The 20,301-nt window shown below is 38.5% G+C and overlaps 1 protein-coding gene across 8 annotated transcripts in view; it reads right to left on the bottom strand.

Annotated features, from left to right (window-relative positions):
• FRRS1 (ferric chelate reductase 1) overlaps positions 1–20,301 on the bottom strand; it is a 67,784-nt gene that overhangs the window by 19,430 nt on the left and 28,053 nt on the right. For all 8 annotated transcript variants that reach the window (XR_013413603.1, XR_013413601.1, XM_028844175.2 and 5 more), the window contains 5 exon segments: positions 15,706–15,800; positions 14,323–14,470; positions 11,585–11,767; positions 3,753–3,851; positions 2,596–2,743 (listed from right to left, as the gene is read on the bottom strand). Coding sequence is in view for 6 of the 8 variants with exons in the window: in XM_028844175.2 (XP_028700008.1) it covers positions 2,596–2,743; positions 3,753–3,851; positions 11,585–11,767; positions 14,323–14,470; positions 15,706–15,800 (673 nt within the window). In the remaining 2 variants the exon portion in view is untranslated.

Below are 20,301 nucleotides of genomic sequence, written 5' to 3'. Positions count from 1 at the left end.
TCCCTGAGGCCTCCCCAGCCATGCTTCCTGTACAGGCTGTGGAACTGTGAATCAATGAAATCTATTTTCTTCATAAGTTACCCAGTCTCTGGTAGTTCTTTACAGCAGTGTGAGAAGGGACTAACACAGACACCAAAAGAAGCAGTCTGATATTAAAGAAAGGATACAACTTTTATAATTGGAAGCAACCTGGGTTTAATTTCTGACGCTGCTACTTGTTTGATTTTGAACAAGTTGCTTGGCCCTACTAGGTCCCAGTTTCCTTATCTCTAAAAAAAAGCAACAAAATACCTACATACAAAGCCTCTGTGAGAAATAAAAGAGATACATGTAATATGCAACAAGTGATGGCTGCAATCATAACAATGCAATCACCTGCACTTTAGTAGTAGCTGTTTAAAACACAAATACTTGACCTTTTCCTTATTGAAAGTTAATTCCGGCCGGGCGTGGTGGCTCAAGCCTGTAATCCCAGCACTTTGGGAGGCCGAGACGGGCGGATCATGAGGTCAGGAGTTCGAGACCATCCTGGCTAACACGGTGAAACCCCATCTCTACTAAAAATACAAAAAACTAGCCGGGCGAGGTGGCGGGCGCCTGTAGTCCCAGCTACTCAGGAGGCTGAGGCAGGAGAATGGCGCAAACCCGGGAGGCGGAGCTTGCAGTGAGCTGAGATCCGGCCACTGCACTCCAGCCCGGGCTACAGAGCAAGACTCCGTCTCAAAAAAAAAAAAAAAAAAAAAAAAGAAAGTTAATTCCCTACATTTCCCATGTTCTTTTTATTTTTGAGACAGGGTCTCCCTCAGTTGCCCAGGCTGGAATGCAGTGGTGCAATCATAGCTCACTGCAGCCTCTACCTCCTGGGCTCAGGCAATCCTTCCACTTCAACCTCCCAAGTAGCTGGGACCACAGGTGCACACTACCACACCCAGCTAATTTTTTTTTTTTTTTTTTTTTTTGAATAGAGACCAGGTTTTGCCATGTTGCCCAGGCTGGTCTGGAACTCCTGGGCTCAAGCAATCCACCTGTCTTGATCTTTCAAAATGCTGGGATTATACGCATGCGCCAAGGCACCCAGCCCATTTCCCATGTTCTAAAGTACTGAATACATAGGCTCTAAAGGCCAAATTCCAACTGCATCGTTTACTTGTCTGGGCAAATTACTTCACCTTTCTAAGTCCAAATTTCCTCCTCCAAATAATAATAGTACATTTCTAGCTTGTATTTTATGAAGATAAAAATGAAGAATCTATCTAAAATGCTTAGCCACTGACTCGCATTCAGTAAGCACTGAGTAATTTTTACTCATTATTATCAAGCCATATTAAGAAATTATTACTCACATTAAGAAATTTTTACTCATTATCAAGCCATATTAAGAAATTATTACTCATATTAAGAAATTTTTACTCATTATCAAGTCATATTAAGAAATTATTTTCAAGCCATATTTGGTGTTGCTGGTACAAACAAGAGTAAACGATTTGACTAAGGTAACTACATGTGTCGCCTATATCTAAATCTAAAAATGTTCCTTTAGCATTCTTCCTTCACCTAAAAAAATAAATAAAAACAAGCAAGTTAATTAATTTAAATGTTCCTAAATTTTAACATTAAACAGATATTTTATCCTGCTTCAAAACTTTTTGAGAGTCTGCTTTACCAAGATTAAAAAGTCTTAAACACATGATAGAATTGTAGGCTTTTCACAATTTGCCTGTATCACATTTCCTGTTCTTCCTTTCCTTTACCCCATCCCTGTCTCTCTACTGTAGACATCTACCTTCTCACCATTTTCAAAGTGGGCTGTATTCTCAAAGTTCTGGCGCAGTGTTATCTCCTAAGAGATGAGTCATTAAATACGACATTGGCGTTTCCTGCAGTTCCTCAAAAACCATTAGCCAAGACCTCAAACAAAATCGAATTATTCCTATTAATATGTGTTGCAATATCCACCAGGGTAGCCTTCTTGAGAATAAAGATTCAGACTCATAAAACTACATTAGGCTGTACTTGGCATCAGAGTCATGTAGAAAGATGTGAGACAGGAAACATACCACACCCAGGGCAGTGGGAGGCATTCTCCCCTCAATGGGAGGTCTCACAGCAGCTTACTCAGCTGTCCAGGAGCTATTCTCTCTTTCCCCTCCCCACCTCCCTAGAGAAAGCTCAGGTCTAAGGATTTGAGATTCATATTGGGCAAGTTTCCCCACAGGAGCCAATATCTCTTGCAACAACCCCAAAGGTACCGTTTCTAGGTCCCCTGCAATGTTAATCTACTATCACTACACTCAGGGAAGCCCAAATAAATGGCTTCTTATTAGGTATTTATAGTTCTTCTGGTCACACGCATTTTACTAATCAGAAGCCATTTTGATCATGAGCAGTGTTGTCTCATAACACAGTGGACACTCTACCTCTGTTTCCAGCAAAATTTTTCTTCCTTTATCCAGTTTCTGGCAAATTTTGACATTTATAGGAAAGTGTGTGCCTTAAAAATGGGCAATTACAGTAGTTTTTCCAAAAATGGGGGAAAGAGAGGGAAGAAGAGAGAAAAAGAAAATACTTGAAAAGACAGCTTGACAATATACTTACCATCATTAGCTGCACCATCTGCTAGAAATATATAATAGCTTGTGTTTAGATCAAATCTATTCTTAACTCCAGGAAGGGTAATGTTTCTTCTGAAAGAACACTGCATAACACCATCCACCAACCTCCAAGCCATATCCTCAAGGGTATCCTATAAACACACACAATGGGTCTTCTCAGCACTTTCCAAAGATTTGCTAAAAATAAGATATGATCAAAATCCTGCCCTGTTCGGTTTCCTTTCTCTAGATCATATGTGCATGCTTTGTCTGCAGTGTCATTGTTTTTCCACTTCCGCTTTGAAGAGAACAAGAAACGTTTTCTCCCAGTTTATTTGTCTTTATCCCATTTGGCAAAAAGGAAAAATATTATTTTTACTTTGAGCCAGAACCCCACAATTCCTCTACCTAGGTTAGAAATTTTAGCAGATGTACTAACTCCATCTGGCCACGAGTATACAATCAAAAACACTGAAAAAAACAGTTAACGAGTACTACCCTAGGGGCCAAAATGCAACATGTAACTGGGGAGAAGTTCAAACCAGCCATGGGAGTCAGCCCCATGGGAAAGCTGTGCACAGTTATGTCATTGAATGACAGCTACTGCTCAGTCAGAGCTCATTTGCTCTGTCATTAAGTGATAGCTACTGCTCTTTCAGAGCTCATTTGCTTGTCAACTGTCCTGCAAAAAGGACACTTTTGTACCAGAAATAGCCCACCTTCAATACACATGCCAACGAAGGGCACTTAAGACAACTGTCCAAGGCATCTCCAGCCTTCGCCAAATGTGCTCCTCTTTCTCACTAGTCAAGAAATTTTGTCACTAATGTCATCCTCTTCTTAGAAACCTGTCTGTAAGCTTTTGAAAGGAAGCTGATGCCCTGACCATCTTAATAAACCACAAAGTACTTTTTTGTGAGATAACAACCAAAAGGATGGAAGTGACACAAGCAAGAATTCATGTTTTCCTACAAGAGAAACTTCTGAAGTGTAGAAAAGTTTCTCAGAGATCATTACGAGAGGAGCCCTGCTGGCAGGCCCCCGCTCAGGCTAGGTGTAACTGTGGGGGTTGGAGGCGATCTAGTAGCACAGCCATGCCAGTGATAGCCACACAGCCGGAAAGCGAGTCTCAGGTGGAGGTTCCAGAATTTTCACACCTACCCTGGAGTCCATTACAGGGTGACTTCGCCCCGTTAAATGGGAAGGCTGGATGTACACAGTCTGATCTTCATGAATACACAGATATGCATCATCATCACCCTGAAAAACAATTGTGAATGAGAAAAAAAAAAGTTCAAAGGAATTTCAGCATTTTATTTTCTTTTTATAAAAAAGTACCTCAGGAAACCAAGTATTATTTGATGCTTTTAAAACATAATTTATTGAATCGTGAATGATGCTATGAATTCTAGAGAATTGGTTGTCTAATTTGCGAGTTGCAAATAATTTTGTTATAATACAAAAGGAATAGAATTTCAGTGTAAAATAATAGATTAAGATAGATATATAACGTTTATATGTTCATAAACCCATCACTAATCGAACACCACTTTAATATTTTCATGTATATTCATCCAAACCTATTTGTATTATACCTATTTTTTCCTTCCCAAATGGGAAAATACAGAGTTCTGTTATCTTTTTTCAATTAACTTACCATAACCAATATTCCAGATATTTATTTATTTATAAACATCTATATCCTACACACTTTAATGACCAAATACACCACATTGTACTGGATATTTTTTGGTAACTTCTAAGATGGAAGACACTGTAAAGAAATATTGCTACACAGTGTACATATTCAATAGATTTAATGCTATATAACTGAGGTAAAAATACCTGTACTCAAGGAGGAATTAGTCTACCTCTTACCTATCCTTTAGTCTCCAAGAATCCTTAACTCTGAAAGTTAGATCTTATTCTTTAAAGTGATAATCAAGCCAGGCATAGTGACTCACACCCATAATTCAAGCACTTTGGGAGGCCAAGGCAGGAGGATTTCTTGAAGCCAGGAGTTAGAGATCAGCCTGGGCAATATGGTGAGACTTCGTCCTAGAAAAAATTTTTTTAAAATCAGCCAAGCATGGTGATGCATGCCTGTGGTCCCAGCTACTCAGAAGGCTAAGGCAGGAGAATCACTTGAGCCCAGAAGGTCAAGTCTGCAGAGTGCCATGATCATGCCACTGCACACCAGCCTGGGCAACTGAGGGAGACCTTGTCTCCAAAAAATAGAAATAAAATAGAATAAAATAAAGTGATAATCAAAAAACAGACTGTCAATTAATAGGGGAAAAAAGAATGAAAAAGAATACCAAAAAAAGAAGCAGACTGTAACTTCAAAGTACATTTAAACAATGGTACAAAGGAATAATCTTGATTTTAAGTTATTGTCCATGGTTTGGTCTTTCACTTGGTTTCTCCATAAACTATCTAACAAGGTTCTTTATGTGGGTTAGTCATCCAGTTCCTTATACAAGGTCCAAGACTACCCGGTTATAACAAATCTTGTTATAAATTCCAATATTAGATTCTAACATATTTCTATAGTTTCAGATTCAACTTTATTTTTAAATGTTCCACTTTTGAAAACTCTCAAGGATATACTCTTAGCAAAGCAATTATGTACTGTTACACATATTACAGTAAAATCAGAATTAGCCCAATTCAAGATAAGAAATTTGGAGCAATCATGACTTAAACCAGGAGTCAACAAACTATGGCCTGCAAATCAAATTCAACCTAGAGCTTGTTTCTATACAGCTCATAGTTTAAGAATGACTTCTACATAATTAAGTGGTGAAAAGAAGAATATTTCATGACAAATGAAAATATATCAAACTGAAATTCAATGTCCATGTTTCATTGGAACACAGCCACATTTATTCATATACATATCATCTATGGCTGCTTTTATACTACAACAGAGTTTAGTAGCTACAACAGAGGCCATATTGCCCACAAACTCTAAAATAGTTACTATCTGGTCCTTATAGAAAACGTTTTCTGAACCCTGATTTATTTTTTATTTTTTAAAAAAGTAGAGATGGATTCTCGCCCTGTTGCCCAGGCTGGTCTTGAAATCTTGGGCTTAAGCAATCCTCCTGCCTCAGCTGCCCAAAGTGATGAGATTACAGGTGTGAGCCACCATGCTAGGCCTGAACCCTGATTTAAACAATGCATGTTTTCTAGAATATCATGAATGAGACATAGAAATTCTTTTGTTACATAAAAAAAATTAATACAAATAATGATTGATTTGAGGCAAACTGAGGATAAGAAAGCAAATAAAATCAATACAAGTAGACCTCCCAAATAATGGAGAAGATGATGGGGATAGAGAGCAGGTAACTCTCAGTCCTCACTATTCCAAATGAAGAGTAAGTGAAGGTGCTACTGCAACCTCAGGCTCCAGGCAGTTCTAGAAACCTCAAGTTTGAAAGCATAAAAGTACACCATATAAGAACTTCCACCAAATCCCTGGGTTTTAATGAAGCTCTCTCCCCAGTTTCCTCTCTCAAGTCAAGCATTTAGAGAGCATCCTATGAGAAAACATTATGCCAGACACTGTGGGAGAAACAAAGATGACTTTGTTATAAGAATATGGCTCTTACAACCTAAAGCTATGTTTTAATGAGGCAGACAGATAGAATAAGTGACACAAAAAGACAAATTATGTATGGCCAGAGAATTGAAAATGGCTTACCAGAAAAGAGAGTAATTAAGCAGACCTTAGAAGATAAAACATATTTATAGGAGGACAAGGTAAAGATGATATTAAAGGAAAGGTTTTCCAAGTTGAAGAACTTCTAGGACCAATGATATAGAAATATGAAAATTTTAAGAAACAGCTAGTTTTGCTAGCTAAAATACGTAAAGGATAAAAAGAAAGCTCTAAGGCTGAAAATTCCAGAAGTATTCCCAAAGTAGTGAGCACCATGCTTTAAGAAAAAGAATAGCTTTTCTATAATTACTGAAGTTTTGCCAAAGGTTTGGAGGGATATTTTTGAGACAATTTTTTTTCTTTTCCTTTTTTTTTTTTTTTTTTTTTTTTTGAGACAGGATCTTGCTCTGTCACCCAGGCTGGAATGCAGTGGTGCAAATACAGCTTACTGCAGCTTTGACCTCCTGGGATCAAGTGATCCTCCCACCTCAGCCTCCCAAGTATCTGGGACCACAGGTGCATGCCACCAAGCCCAGCTAATTTTTTATGAATTTTTTGTAGAGATGAGGGTCTCGCCATGTTGCCCAGGCTCATCTTGAATTCCTGAGCTCAAGCAATCCTTCCACCACAGTCTCCCAAAGTGCTGGGATTATAGGCATAAGCCGCCACGCCCAGCCAAGACGATCTTAAATGTGGCTTGGGGAGAAAATTCCAATGGCTGTATGAAGGATGAAATGGAAGAAGAAATCATGGAAGCAAGGGGACTAATGACAGGTTACTGGAGCAGTCCAGGAAGCAGACAGTACAGCTACAAGCCAAATCAGAGATAGTGACAATGCAATAAAGAGAATGAAAGAGGTGTGTCAAAGATAGAATCAGAAGTACCTGGGAGATCAGTAGCAATGAACATATTAGTACCCAAATCTTGATTTCTAGATACTATTCCTACTAAAAGGAAATAAAGTCCTTTTGAGAAATGATGAAATGCATGAAAGTATGAATGGAGAACATTTTGTTACACCAGAAACAAAGATACGCTCAAAAGTGGTAGAGACATCAAAAGGGCACAGAAGCCTGCTTGAAAGGGCTCCCATTGGCCACATTTGGGTCAATATGACCCTCTAAAAGAATGAATGGTGGTAACGAACTACAACACAATGGACAAAAGAAACCCATTAGTCCATAGTGTTACTATAAAAGGGAAGGGTAAGTGCAGAGAAAAAAAAACTCGTATTTTCATAAAAACGTCAGCTAAGAAGTAAGTTAGATGATCAGTATTTTGCAACCACAAATGTAACAACTGATTCATACGAGAAACATCAATAAATGCAAAAACCTAGTTACAGGCTATTGGGGAACAGAATATTCATACAGACTCAAAGTATCATCCCACATATTACTTATTACAAAAAGAAAATAGACTTCATGGTACAGAAATCTGACAGACACCAGTGATCAAACATAGTATCATCAATAATAGAACAATTGGACATTATGAAACTTTCGAAATAATGCACTGATGTGGAAATAATATCCCTTATGTAGCATTTGTGCCAAAAAGTCTTAACACAAATCTATTATATAAATTGTAGAATATTCTACAAATAACTGGCCTGAATTTAATTTATAAAAAGGAAAAAGGATAAAATAACTGTTCTGAAGTAAAGGAGATCCAAGAGATATAACAACTAAATGCCCTGAGTAATAACTGATTGGATCCTGAATAAGAAATATTTTTAAAAAACAAAGGACTTTATTGGGACAACTGGGAAAACTGGAATACAGATTGTATGTTACATAAAAGTATTATATCATTATTAAATTTTCTTAATGTGATAAAAATATTGCGGTAATTGTAGAATGCCCATGTTCTTAGGAGACACATGTTGAAAACCTTAGAGATGAAATGTCATGATTATCTATAATTTACTTTCAAATAATTCAAGACAAAAATATGTATTTATATACACCACATAAATCAACTGAGATAGACGGAAATAGAGAGACAAAGTGGCAAATCTAGGTGAAGGACTTATGGGTGTTCATTGTACTATCTTTTTAACTTTTATTGAGGTTTAAAACTTTTCAAAACAAAAAGTTGGAAATGGCAGGAGGAAGGATCTGAGAGATGGATGAAAGGAAGGAATCCAAGTCACAACCAACATTTCTCTGAATACCAGAGAAGATGCTGGCAGCAGTAAATGAGGTGTTTATAAACTGCCTAGGACAGCACCCAACAAGAAGCAAGCCATCGACAATGGTAGCTGCTTTCCTGACATTGCTGATCACCAAGAATGGGGAAGACAAGGAGACATCAGGAGGCATAATAAAAAGTTCAGTCTTTTAGATGTTGCTTTGTGCTGTCCAGGAACACACATCTGGATGAGACCAGCCTGCAGCTGGAAATCAAAGTCTGGAGTCCAAGGGAGTTCAGGATTGGGGACATCCTGGAATTGGGGCATGGAGAGATCATGTATGGAGTAAGATGATAAAGCACAGTGGAAGGGGAAGGAAGGAAGCTAATAAAGTGCATACTTGATAGACTTTACATTATTTAACAAAATATCTCAAATAGGAAAGAGGCATGTACAGTACATCTTCAATTAAAGTCATAGGCAAGTTCTTGAAAACTGTGACTTTAAGCAAAACAACATACAACATGGCCAATATTTTTTTCCTCATCAATGTCATAACAAAACGATATTGAAGGAAATGATATTATTCAAGGGACTGCTGTATGTAGCCTCACTTAAAGTTAGAGGCTCCAAGAACCTATTGACGACATTCAGTAAGGACTTATTGTACTTGGAAATTCGGTTAAAATTCACACATTAGCAAGTCATTATTATCAGAAATAGGGTAAATTACACATTTTGATTTTAGTGATGAGGTCTATCATACCAAAATAATTGCTAACATTAATTTACAAGCCAAATTGAAAACGGGTATAATTTGGTTATCGAATGAGTATTCGTGACATCAGATACCTTCAGTATTTAAATTTACATTATACACTCCAAAGGAACAGCAGGTCACAAAAATACCCGAAAGTTTCAAAAGTATAACCAAAAATAGAAATAACCACTTAAAAAATATATTTTGAGGATGATTCATTTCCCCCAAGTTAGGCAAACAGGTGTACAGATTATTTTAATCATTAAACAGGATTGCTCTGTAAATCAACTGCACCTGCGTAATTAAGTCTTTTTTGTAAACATTTTTGATGAGTACTATACTGGAAACAGATAAGATTTCTAAGTAAGATAAATATATCTTGAATTAGAGATAAATGCTTTTGTGCCATCAATGCCTACAATTTAGAACAGAATAACTGACCTACCTGTGGGCTACTCATTACCATACTGAATGCAGTAATAGTCTTTCCCTCTTGCTTACAGGTTTTATGTAACCAGTAAAAGGAAATGTATCCATACACTATGGCATGAATTTTGGCTATAAAGTGACTGGAATAAGTTGGGTGTTTGGTTTGTTTGTTTTTTTTTTTTTAAGTGACTAGAGCATATATCTAAATGAGTGCTGTAACTCAGAGATGAACCTTAATTAAAATATACATTCATTCAACAGGTTAATCCTTTTTGGACTCATTTTCAGAATTTCCTTTCTAGCCAATTTTATCACATTCACATGACAGCAGCACTACACCACCTATCATTATTGCTTTATAGTCACACTTTATTTTTAACTCAACCTCATTCACCTTATATACTAAATGTAGTTCATTTTTACCAACACTAAGAATATCCAAAAGAACATGCTACAGGTCTGATGGCAATCACAAAAGGAAGTGGGGAAAATGTTTTGAACAATCACCGCATCAGCTGAGCAAGTATAAAATTCCCTATACAAGCAACTTGGAAGGGGAAGGATTCATTATTTCTTATGTTATTTTTTTAAGTACATGATATCTTTTGTATCTCACAGACTTAAGGTATATCTTTTGTTGAATGAAAGAGGATGGCAAGTGCATTCCAGAGGTGTCTAGCGAAATACGTAGGTCATGCATACATACTGAAATGGTATCCTATTAAAGAAAGTTAGTTACATCCAGTGTCCTACAATACTTGCAAACGCTGCTCCAGGACCAATGTGATCAAGAGTATTTTCAGGATAAGCATTAGTTCTTCTATTACAGCCATGTCAGAGTTCCTTTTCTTTTTCTGAAATATGATTCCCTAAAGAGGTGGTGTTAAGTTTAAATCCTGATAAGAAGAAAACCCTCAGGACAAGACCCCTTGCCTGTGTTAATAAGGGGCTTTCTCCATTTCTGGTCCTCCCTATACCCCAGGCCCACTCTGCTTGAACAGGACTTATATGTGTCCTGGCCACAATACTCTTCCTGCTTCCTAGGAAACCGAGGTGCTTATGCGGGCCTCTGCTCTTCCACACCACAGCACAAGGCTGCCACCTACAGAATCACTGAATCCATTTCAGCACTACCCAGGGTGAGTGAGAATCTGCTTAAAATAAATGCTGCCTTCTGCTGATTTGACAAAGGAGCCTACTGTAATACATGCCACCTGGATATACAAGTTTAATTCTCTGTTTAGGAAATGCACTGATGACTACTAAAATAGGACACCAAGAGCAGGAACACATGCTTTAGTTCTGGCCACGTGAATAAATAATTCTGGTTTGAAAAGCATTACAAAAAACACGACATTTTGCGTAGAAAAACTTTTCTTAACTGTATTTCCTGCTTTATCGCAAAGAGATAGACATATAAAATAGCAAATACACTGGAAATAAAATGATCTTCCTAACTTTCCTTAGGACAGCCTGTTCTTGGAAGTAATTGTCAAACTGTTAAAATCACACAGTACTCAAAGCTGTTTAACTTAGAATCTGTTCTAAGTTAGTTTCTCCTTTCTTATTCCACCCTTACGTATGATCATTTGACCCTGGAACAAACACCTTCAGTGATTCTCCTTTTGGTTTTTGGGGGGTTCTTTTGGATTTTTTTTTTTTTTTTTTTTTTTTTTGAGATGGAGTCTCGCTCTGTCACCCAGGCTGGAGTGTACTGGCGCAATCTTGGCTCACTGCAACCTCTGCCTCCCAGGTTCAAGTGATTCTCCTGCCTCAGCCCCCCAAGCAGCTGGGATTACAGGCACCCGCCATGACGCCTGGCTAATTTTTGTATTTTTAGTAGAGATGGGGTTTCACCATCTCGGCCAGGCTGGTCTTGAACTCCTGACCCCGCAATTCACCCTCCTCAGCCTCCCAAAGTGCTCGCGATTACAGGCATGAGTCACTGCGCCCAGCCGTGATTCTCCTTTTGTTACCACTTATGTAAGTGAGAGGTACCAACCATCCATTGGTCATGAGACAATGCAAAGGATAAATAGCCTTTACTGGGGCCACTCATTTCAACCATCACCGATTGGTCATCTCTTGTGAAGGATAAGAAGACACAGGAAGCCTCCTTCTCTGGGTCACAGTTCAAAGGACTCCTAATACAGAACTTCTTGTTCCCACAATCTGAGGCACTGAACTAGAAAAATGACAGAGGAAAAAAAATCTTAATTATCAAACAAGCAGTTCATTGGCAATGACAGAAGAATAACTACCTTCAAGTACGGGTAGCTCCCAAATTAACGAGAATACCTTTCAATAATAAGCATTCAAATGGAAACAAAAGACACATCCCAAATTAAAAATGATCGGAGCAGTAGTTAGGTTATGAACTTTTAAACTTAATTAATTTTAATTAAAATTTGGAAAACACACACTTGTTGGACTGTAATTGTTCAAGACTATTAAAGCTCCTGTAATACACAAAACATTTCACATTAAGTATGTTTTGGAGCAAAGTTTCTGATAAGTTTTGAGAAATTTTTGAGGTAATATTTCAGTCCCTAAGACTTAAATGACACTAACATTCCTGCCTAAAGGGTATCCTCTACTTCTCAGAGATGAAGTTTTAAAAAGCAACAAACAAAACTTAGCAAGTTATTATATTTAGATTGTGGATTCTGCTTCTAGAATTCAGATTCAAATTTCATACTAAAATTATATAAGAAAAAAATGGTTGCCCCAATTTACCAGCATTCCAAATAACCGTAGTGATTTATTGGGGGAGAAATTAGCAACAATCAGATGACTTAATCCAGAGCTTCTTGATAAGGAAAATAAGACAAAGAGTCTTAGAAAAAAACAAACAGCTGTATAATCAGACTTTGTTCGAATGAGCTGTGACAGTAAATCTCAGAAGAGATCTAAACATTATATAACTAGAGTTCATGGAAATGTAAAGCCAGATCATACTAGGGTGAAGAGAACAAGCCACTGGGGACTAAGAAACTTGGACTTTGATCTCTGCTCTCCCCTTCCCTACATCATGTTTGCCAAAGGACTTGTTCTCTCAGGATCCCTGAACCTTCAACTACACAACAGGAAAACTGTAAGAAATAGACCCTAAGGTATCTTCCAGCTCTAAACATGCTATAATCCTTTGACTCTGAATGAACTTCCCTATAATTAGAGATTATAAACATGGCACAAAGACACAATAAATGTTCCAACAAGAGCTTTTTATTGAATATATGGAAAGATAACAATAATGTCAACCGATTCCTACTGGGAAGCCCAGGCCCAAACTGACTGTGTATTTCCCTAAAGCAGCTTTTAATTAAATAAAGCATTAAGCCTAAACTGAGAGCTAGTACAAATAACAGATCTAATTGCATGGTCAAACAAAAGTACAACAATCATAATAATGTAATTAAACATAGTGCTCATATGCTATAAAATGTTGAAGAGAAGAAAAATAAAATAAGGAGCAAAGTGCATTACTTTGTCTTCTCTATGCGAATAAAAAGGTACAAAAGGATAATAAAAAGAAGGAAAAAGTAAAGGAACTAATGTTTACCGAATATCTATTAAATGCAAGACACAGTTCTAGAAAACGTGCATTCATTATTTTGTTTAATTCTTACAGTGATATTAAGAGCTAAATATTATTACGTCTCTTTCTCTAGGTGAGGAAACTGAGACTGAAAATTAAGTAATTTGCCCAAAGACACACAAAAATTAAGCAAGTCAGTATTTAGGCCCTCGTTTATTCTTTCAACTGAAACAACCTGCCTCAACATGTTTTTTTGTTTGTTTGTTTGTTTTTTGTTGTATCCACTTCTGAATTAAGAAGTCTAACTTATCAGAATTTCCTGCAGTAAAATCCTTCTTCCTAATGTTTCTAATATGCATAACACTTTCCAAGATACTTCTTGTCAATCATAAATCTTTCGAATCGGAGGGCCTAGATGAAATTATAACTCATGAATTTACAAGAGATTTTCTGTTGTTCAGCATATACAATTCCCTAGGACTCTTTGACCTTAATGAAATGAGATCTAAGAGTTATATCACCACTTCAAGAATCTCCTCCAAATCTTGTCTAAATTTAACTTAAGCTCTTTGTTTGATATCTGGCTGTGTTTAAAAGAAGAAAAAAAAGAAAGAAAGAAAAAAAAAAAAAACTATTGCTTCATCAGAGTTATTTTCAAATGAAAACATATCCACTACCAGTAGAGACTACAGGTGAATGTCATGACCACACCTTGAACATGCAGGGTCTTGCTTTCCTTTCATTCTAACCCATAAGTCATAAGGTTGCAATGAAGGCTTCCTTCAGATTCCTACAGAGGACCCAAAAACATGCTACCACTATGCAGCACAGCTTCTTCTCTGCGCACTTCACCACACAAAGTACACAGAACCACAATTTCCAACCACAAATTTACCTCTTTGCTCACATGGAGAAAACTAAGTACAGCACTTTACTCCTATGTAATGTCTTATTTTGTTTACCTTCTCTTCTGTATTTTATAACATATGGACATTATATTTGGCTACATGTTATTTAGATTGCGTTTAATGAAGCTATAAAAATGTTACTTAAGCTGGGCACAGTGGCTCACACCTGTAATCCTAAACACCTTGTGTTTAGGACTCCAAGGTAGGAGCATCACTTGAGTTCAGGAGTTCGAGACTGGCCTGGGCAACATGGTGAAACCCCATCTCTACAGAGAAAATAAAATTGTTACTTACTGGTTTGGTTAAGTGGGAAGCTGGAGGTAATGTTGGCAAAGGTACTATTGTAGCTTTAGGTGTTGTGAAAGGAAATGCGTTTGGTTGTGAAATTATAGGACCAGGAATCTTCACCCAGTAGATTTTGTACTTCTCAACAACTGTGACTCTGAAATGCAATACCAGTGAGATTAGAACCCTCATTGTGTCCTGTCACAATCAGATCAAAACATTAAAGGAAAAAAAAAGAGAGACTAAACTAGAAAAACATGACTTACTACCTAACAGGACTATTAATTTTGTCTGAGGCAAATCTTTAACCACTCTCCTCCACCCCATCACTTGATGAATTTGTATTGCTTTCTCTCCCTCTGTCCCTCTTTTCTTACTTGTCTGTTTTGGGGGCATATTCCAATAGCCATGATGTCAGACCCAGGGACAAAACTGCACAGATTTCTATTTCCTGGCATATGAAGAACATATTACTACTCATTTCAGAGTGCAGTATTCAATTCTTCCAAAGGGCATGTGTAGCAAGCAACTACAGCAAGAAGCTGTAACAGAGGCTGCATCGGTAACCATCAGCTTTCACTGGGGTCACATCCCCTTTTTCACATTCCACCTAACATACCGGGGCAGAGTTGTGCTACTGTGTGTTGGGGACCTATGCACAAAGTGAAGAAAACAGATATATCACGATAGCAATCCTTCTCTTAAAATATATGTCCATATCACCACTCAGGAATCATTACAAGGCATTATAACATTCCATTTCCCCTTGTATGTAGGATAAGGAAGAAGTACTGTTTTAATTCTACTGAGTTTCATAACTCTGAGAGGCACGCAGTCTTTTCTGAGAGTCTAATCTGCAAGTTGTAACACTGCAAAAGAGTCATCCAAATTTCAGGACTTCCATTTGTATTCTCATGCTAATACAGGAGCAAGTCTAATAGTAGTGTTATATAACATAAAGACTCAAGTATTAATTGATAGCTCTTGTTAGGATTAAGGCCTTGCAAGATTTCATTCACTCAACAAATGTCTATTAAGTGCCTATTTGGTGCCAGGTCCTGTGCTAGGTGCTAAGTATACACTGGTAAAAAGCAAAACAAACTCCTACATCAGGAAGGTGGTGTTATTACTATACCAAAACTCTCCTACATGGGTGAATGTCCAATAGGTACAGAAAATGATACATACTAATTATGGTTTCAGTTATACTAATAGTTACAGAGTTGTAAACTCTTTTTTTTTTTTTTTTTAAGAGATGGGGTTTCACCACGTTGCCCAGGCCAGTCTCAAAGCCCGGGGCTCAAGTGATCCACTGCCTTGGCCTCCCAAAGTGCTGCGATTATAGGCAGAAGCCACCATGACTTGCCCAGAATTATAAACTCTTATACTCACAGAAACTGTGTGTGATTTGGAGCACTGCTTGGAGCATTCCAGTAGACTTTAACTTCTGTTTTTTTAGATGCACTTCTGTGACTCACAGCTGATCCCTGAAATAAAAAGGAAAAGAGCTACCATTCAGTCACTCAATAGCTCAGCATGGGAACTTCTATCATTTTGCAAAGTAATTTATCGTTGCATGACATAAGCATTCTGGTGAGGACTATTTTATTTAGAAGAAGGACTTGGCCGGGTGCGGTGGCTCACCCCTGTAATCCCAGCACTTTGGGAGGCTGAGGCGGGCAGATCACGAGGTCAGTAGATCGAGACCATCCTGGCTAACACGATGAAACCCCATCTCTACTAAAAATACAAAAAATTAGCCAGGCATGGTGGTGGGTGCTTGTAGTCCCAGCTACTCGGGAGGCTGAGGTAGGAGAATGGTGTGAACCCGGGAGGCAGAGCTTGCGGTGAGCAGAGATCGCACCACTGCACTCCAGCCTGGGTGACAGAGCGAGACTCCGTCTCAAAAAAAAGAAAAAGAAGGATTCAGGCACTCCATAAATGAAATGTTGATTGGTTGACAATATATTAGCAGCTGGCTCTGTGAATAAATGAGAGTCAACAGAAATCTAAGAACTGAAGAGAGTTGTGAACACTGGGTACGTTAACACTAGATAGAGCTTGCTCACTGTTTCATGTACATTATAAATTTATATCTCTTCCATTAATAGACGCAAATAGAATACAGAAGATTCATTGAAAGAGAAAAACCTCCTGCCTTCAAATACGTAGCATGATATTTTAGTAATTCTTTCTCTTGAACAATCTTGTTTCCCACTTTCATGCACCTGGCCAACTCCTACTCATTCTTTGAGGCCTCACTTGAAGATCACCTGCTCCAAGAAGCTCCCTCCCAGTTCCTTCCAGCCTGTGTGTGGCTCCCTCTGCTATGCTTCCCACTCACTGTGTATGCTTCTAACCAAAGTTATCACACAGTTCTACTTATATGTTCATAGATGTGCTTATACGTAAGGTAAGGAGTTCTTCAAGGAACAAGAGTAAGTCTTGTCCATCACCTGTCCCTCCCATTCAGGACCATTTTTGGTATAATAAATAAATGAATGAATGAATGAAAAAAATTAGACTCCTTTCATACTCTAGATCTCTGTCTTCAATATTAAAACCCTTCAAAAATTAATATAATAGAGCCAATATTAATATAAAACATCACAAGCTATAAATTCTTCAAACTACTTTACCTTTTATAGAGTGCTGATGTGTAAAAACATATTGCAAGTAAAATTAAGGAAAAAGTCTGATCGTTGTGAATCTATTTAGATGTTTACAATACATGGTTAATGTCATTTATCTTGCAACCACCACCTTATAGTGCAAAGACCCCCCAAAAAACTGACAGAGAACAATTTCAAACTACAGTTGACCCTTGAACAACACAGGTTTGAATTGCATAGGTCCACTTATATGCAGATTTTTATTTCAATAAATATATTAGAAAAATGTTTGGAGGTTTTCAACAATTTGAAAAAACTCAGACAAACCGCATAGGCTAGAAATATTGAAAAAATTAAAAAGTTAGGTATGCCTTGAATGCACAAAATATGTAGGTATTAGTCTATTTTATCATTTACTACCATAAAATATACACACACCTATTACAAAAAGTTAAAATTTATCAAAACATACATACACAAACAGACCGCACATGTGCCATTCATAGCCCAGAGACATACAAACAAGTGTAAAACTGCAGTATTAAATCATAACTGCGTAAAATTACGGTAGTTGGGACTACAAGCACATGCCACCTTGCCCAGCTAATTTTTGTATTTTTTTATAGAGATGGGGTTTCGTCATGTTTCCCAATCTGGTCTCAAACTCCTGAGCTCAAGCAATCCACCAGCCTCAGCCTCCCAAAGTGCTGAGATTAGAGGTATGAGCCACTGCACCCAGCTTTTATTGTGTTTTGTGCACTACTATAAACCTTGAATAACACCATGGGACCCACATGAAGTGCCACTAGTGATGCGGTAAGTGTTCCCAAGAAGCACAGAAAACTTGTGACATTACAAGAAAAAGTTGAATTGCTTGATATATACTGTAGATTAAGGTCTGCTGCTGCAGTTGCCTGCCATATCAAGATAAATGAATCCAGTATAAGAATCATTGCAAAAAAAAAAGAAAAGAAAAGAAAATTCGTGAAGCTGTCACTGCAGCTATGCCAACAGATGCAAAAACCTCACACTTTTTGTGAAAGACCTTTTCATCTCATATCGGAAATGCAGCTTTTATGCAGGTGTAAGAATTGCTATAAGAAGGGGATACTTATAGACTAACATTATTCAAGAAAAAGCAAAGTCATTATGTGACAACTTAAAGCAAAAGGAAGGTGAAGGGTCTAAAGCTGGAGAATTTAATGCCAGCAAAGCATAGTTTGATAATTTTAGAAAAAATGTTTGGCCTTTAAAATGTCAAGATAACAAGAGAAGCAGCTTCTATTGACCAAGAGGCAGCAGGCAAGTTCCCAGGCATCATTAAGAAAACCATTGATGATACCACCCTGGCTAACACGGTGAAACACTATCTCTACTAAAAATACAAAAGGCCGGGCACAGTGGCTCATGCCTGTAATCCCAGCACTCTGGGAGACCGAGTGGGCGGATCACCTGAAGTCAGGAGTTCAAGACCAGACTGGTCAACATGGAGAAACCCCATCTCTACTACAAATACAAAATTAGCCAGGCGTGGTGGCACATGCCTGTAATCCCAGCTACTCAGGAGGCTGAGGCAGGAGAATCGCTTGAACCCAGTAAGTGGAGTTTGCAGTAAGCCAAGATCCCACCATTATACTCCAGCCTGGGCAACAAGAGTGACACTCCGTCCGAAAATAATAATAGTAATACAAAAAATTAGTCGGGCATGGTGGCGGGCACCTGTAGTCCCAGCTACTCGAGGCTGAAGCAGGAGAATGGCGTAAACCCAGGAGGTGGAGCTTGCAGTGAGCCCAGATCGTGCCACGACACTCCAGCCTGGGCGACAGAGCAAGACTCCATCTCAAAAAAAGAAAATCATTGAGGAGAAAGTGTATCTGCTTGAACAGGTTTTTAATGCAGACAAAGGTGCCCGATTTTGGAAATAAATGCCACAAAGGGCACTTATTAGTAAAGAAGAGAAGCAAGCACCAGGATTTAAGGCAAGAAGGAGCAGGCTGTCTTTACTGTTTTGCGCAAATACAGTCAGTTTATGATCAGGACTGCTCTTACCTATAAAGCTGCTAGCTGCTAATCCCCGAGCCTTGAAGGGAAAAGATAAACATCAGCTGCCAGTGTTTTGGTTGTAACTATAAGAAGTACTGGACAATGAGAAACCTGTCTGGATTGGCTCCATGGACGTTTTACCTCTGAAGACAAGAAGCACCTTGCCAGTAAAAGACTGTCTTTTAAAGGTTGTTTTGGCCAGGCATGGTGGGTCATGTATGTAATCCCAGTGCTTTGGGAGACTGAGGCGGGTGGATCACTTGAGGTCAGGAGTTCAAGACCAGCCTGGCCAACATGATGAAACCCCATTTCTACCAAAAATACAAAAATTAGCCATGCATGGTGGTGGGTGCCTATAATCCCAGCTACTCAGGAGGCTGAGGCAGGAGAATCACTTGAACCCAGGAGGCAAAGCCTGCAGTGAGCTGAGATCGCGCCACTGCACTCCAGCCTAGATGACAGAGCGAGACTCTGCCTCTAACTACATAAATAAATAAATAAATAAACAAATAAAGGTTCTATTGATATTTGATATAGTTTGGATATTTGTCCCCACCCAACTCTCATGTTAAATTGCAATCCCCAATGTTGCAGGTGGGAACTGGTGGGAGGTGTCTGGGTCAGGAGAGCAGATTCCTCATGGCTTGATGCTGTTCCTCAGGATAGTGAGCAAGATCTGGTTGTTGTAAGATATGGCATCTCCCCCCTACCTCCACCAGCTCTGTCTCTTGCTCTTGCTTTCACCATGTGAAGTGCCTGCTCCCGCTTCAGCTTCTGCTGTGAGTAAAAGGCCATGAGGCCTCCCTAAGGCCTCCCCAGAAGCTGAGCAGATGCCAGTGCCATGCTTGTACAGCCTGCAGAACAGTGAGCCAATTAAGTCTCTTTCCTTATTAAATTACCTAGTCTTAGACACTTCTTTTAGAAACACAGGAACAGCCTAATACAATATCAGACAATGCCCCTGCTACCCAGAACCCCATGAGCTCATCACCGAAGCCACTGAAGTGGCCTCCTTGCCTCCAAATACAATGTCTCTAACTCAGTCCCTAGCTCAGGAAGTCTTAAGGACATTTAAGGCTCTTTACACACAGTACTCGATGGAAAGGATTGTCAATGCTATGGAAGAGAATGCTGATAGAACATAATGAAAGTCGGGAAGGATTACACCATTGAAGACACTATCATTGTTATAGAAAAAGCCAAGAGAGCCATCAAGCCTAAAACAATAAATTCCTGCTGGAGAAACACTGTATTAAGATTTTGTGCATGACTTTAAAAGATTTACAGAGCCAATCAAGGAATCATAAAAGGGACTGTGGATATGGCAAAAAAG

The sequence above is a fragment of the Macaca mulatta genome, chromosome 1 (genome assembly GCF_049350105.2).
Source record: "Macaca mulatta isolate MMU2019108-1 chromosome 1, T2T-MMU8v2.0, whole genome shotgun sequence".
NCBI lineage: Eukaryota > Metazoa > Chordata > Mammalia > Primates > Cercopithecidae > Macaca > Macaca mulatta.
Note: the sequence above shows the minus strand (reverse complement) of the source record. Positions and strands in the feature narration are given on the sequence as shown.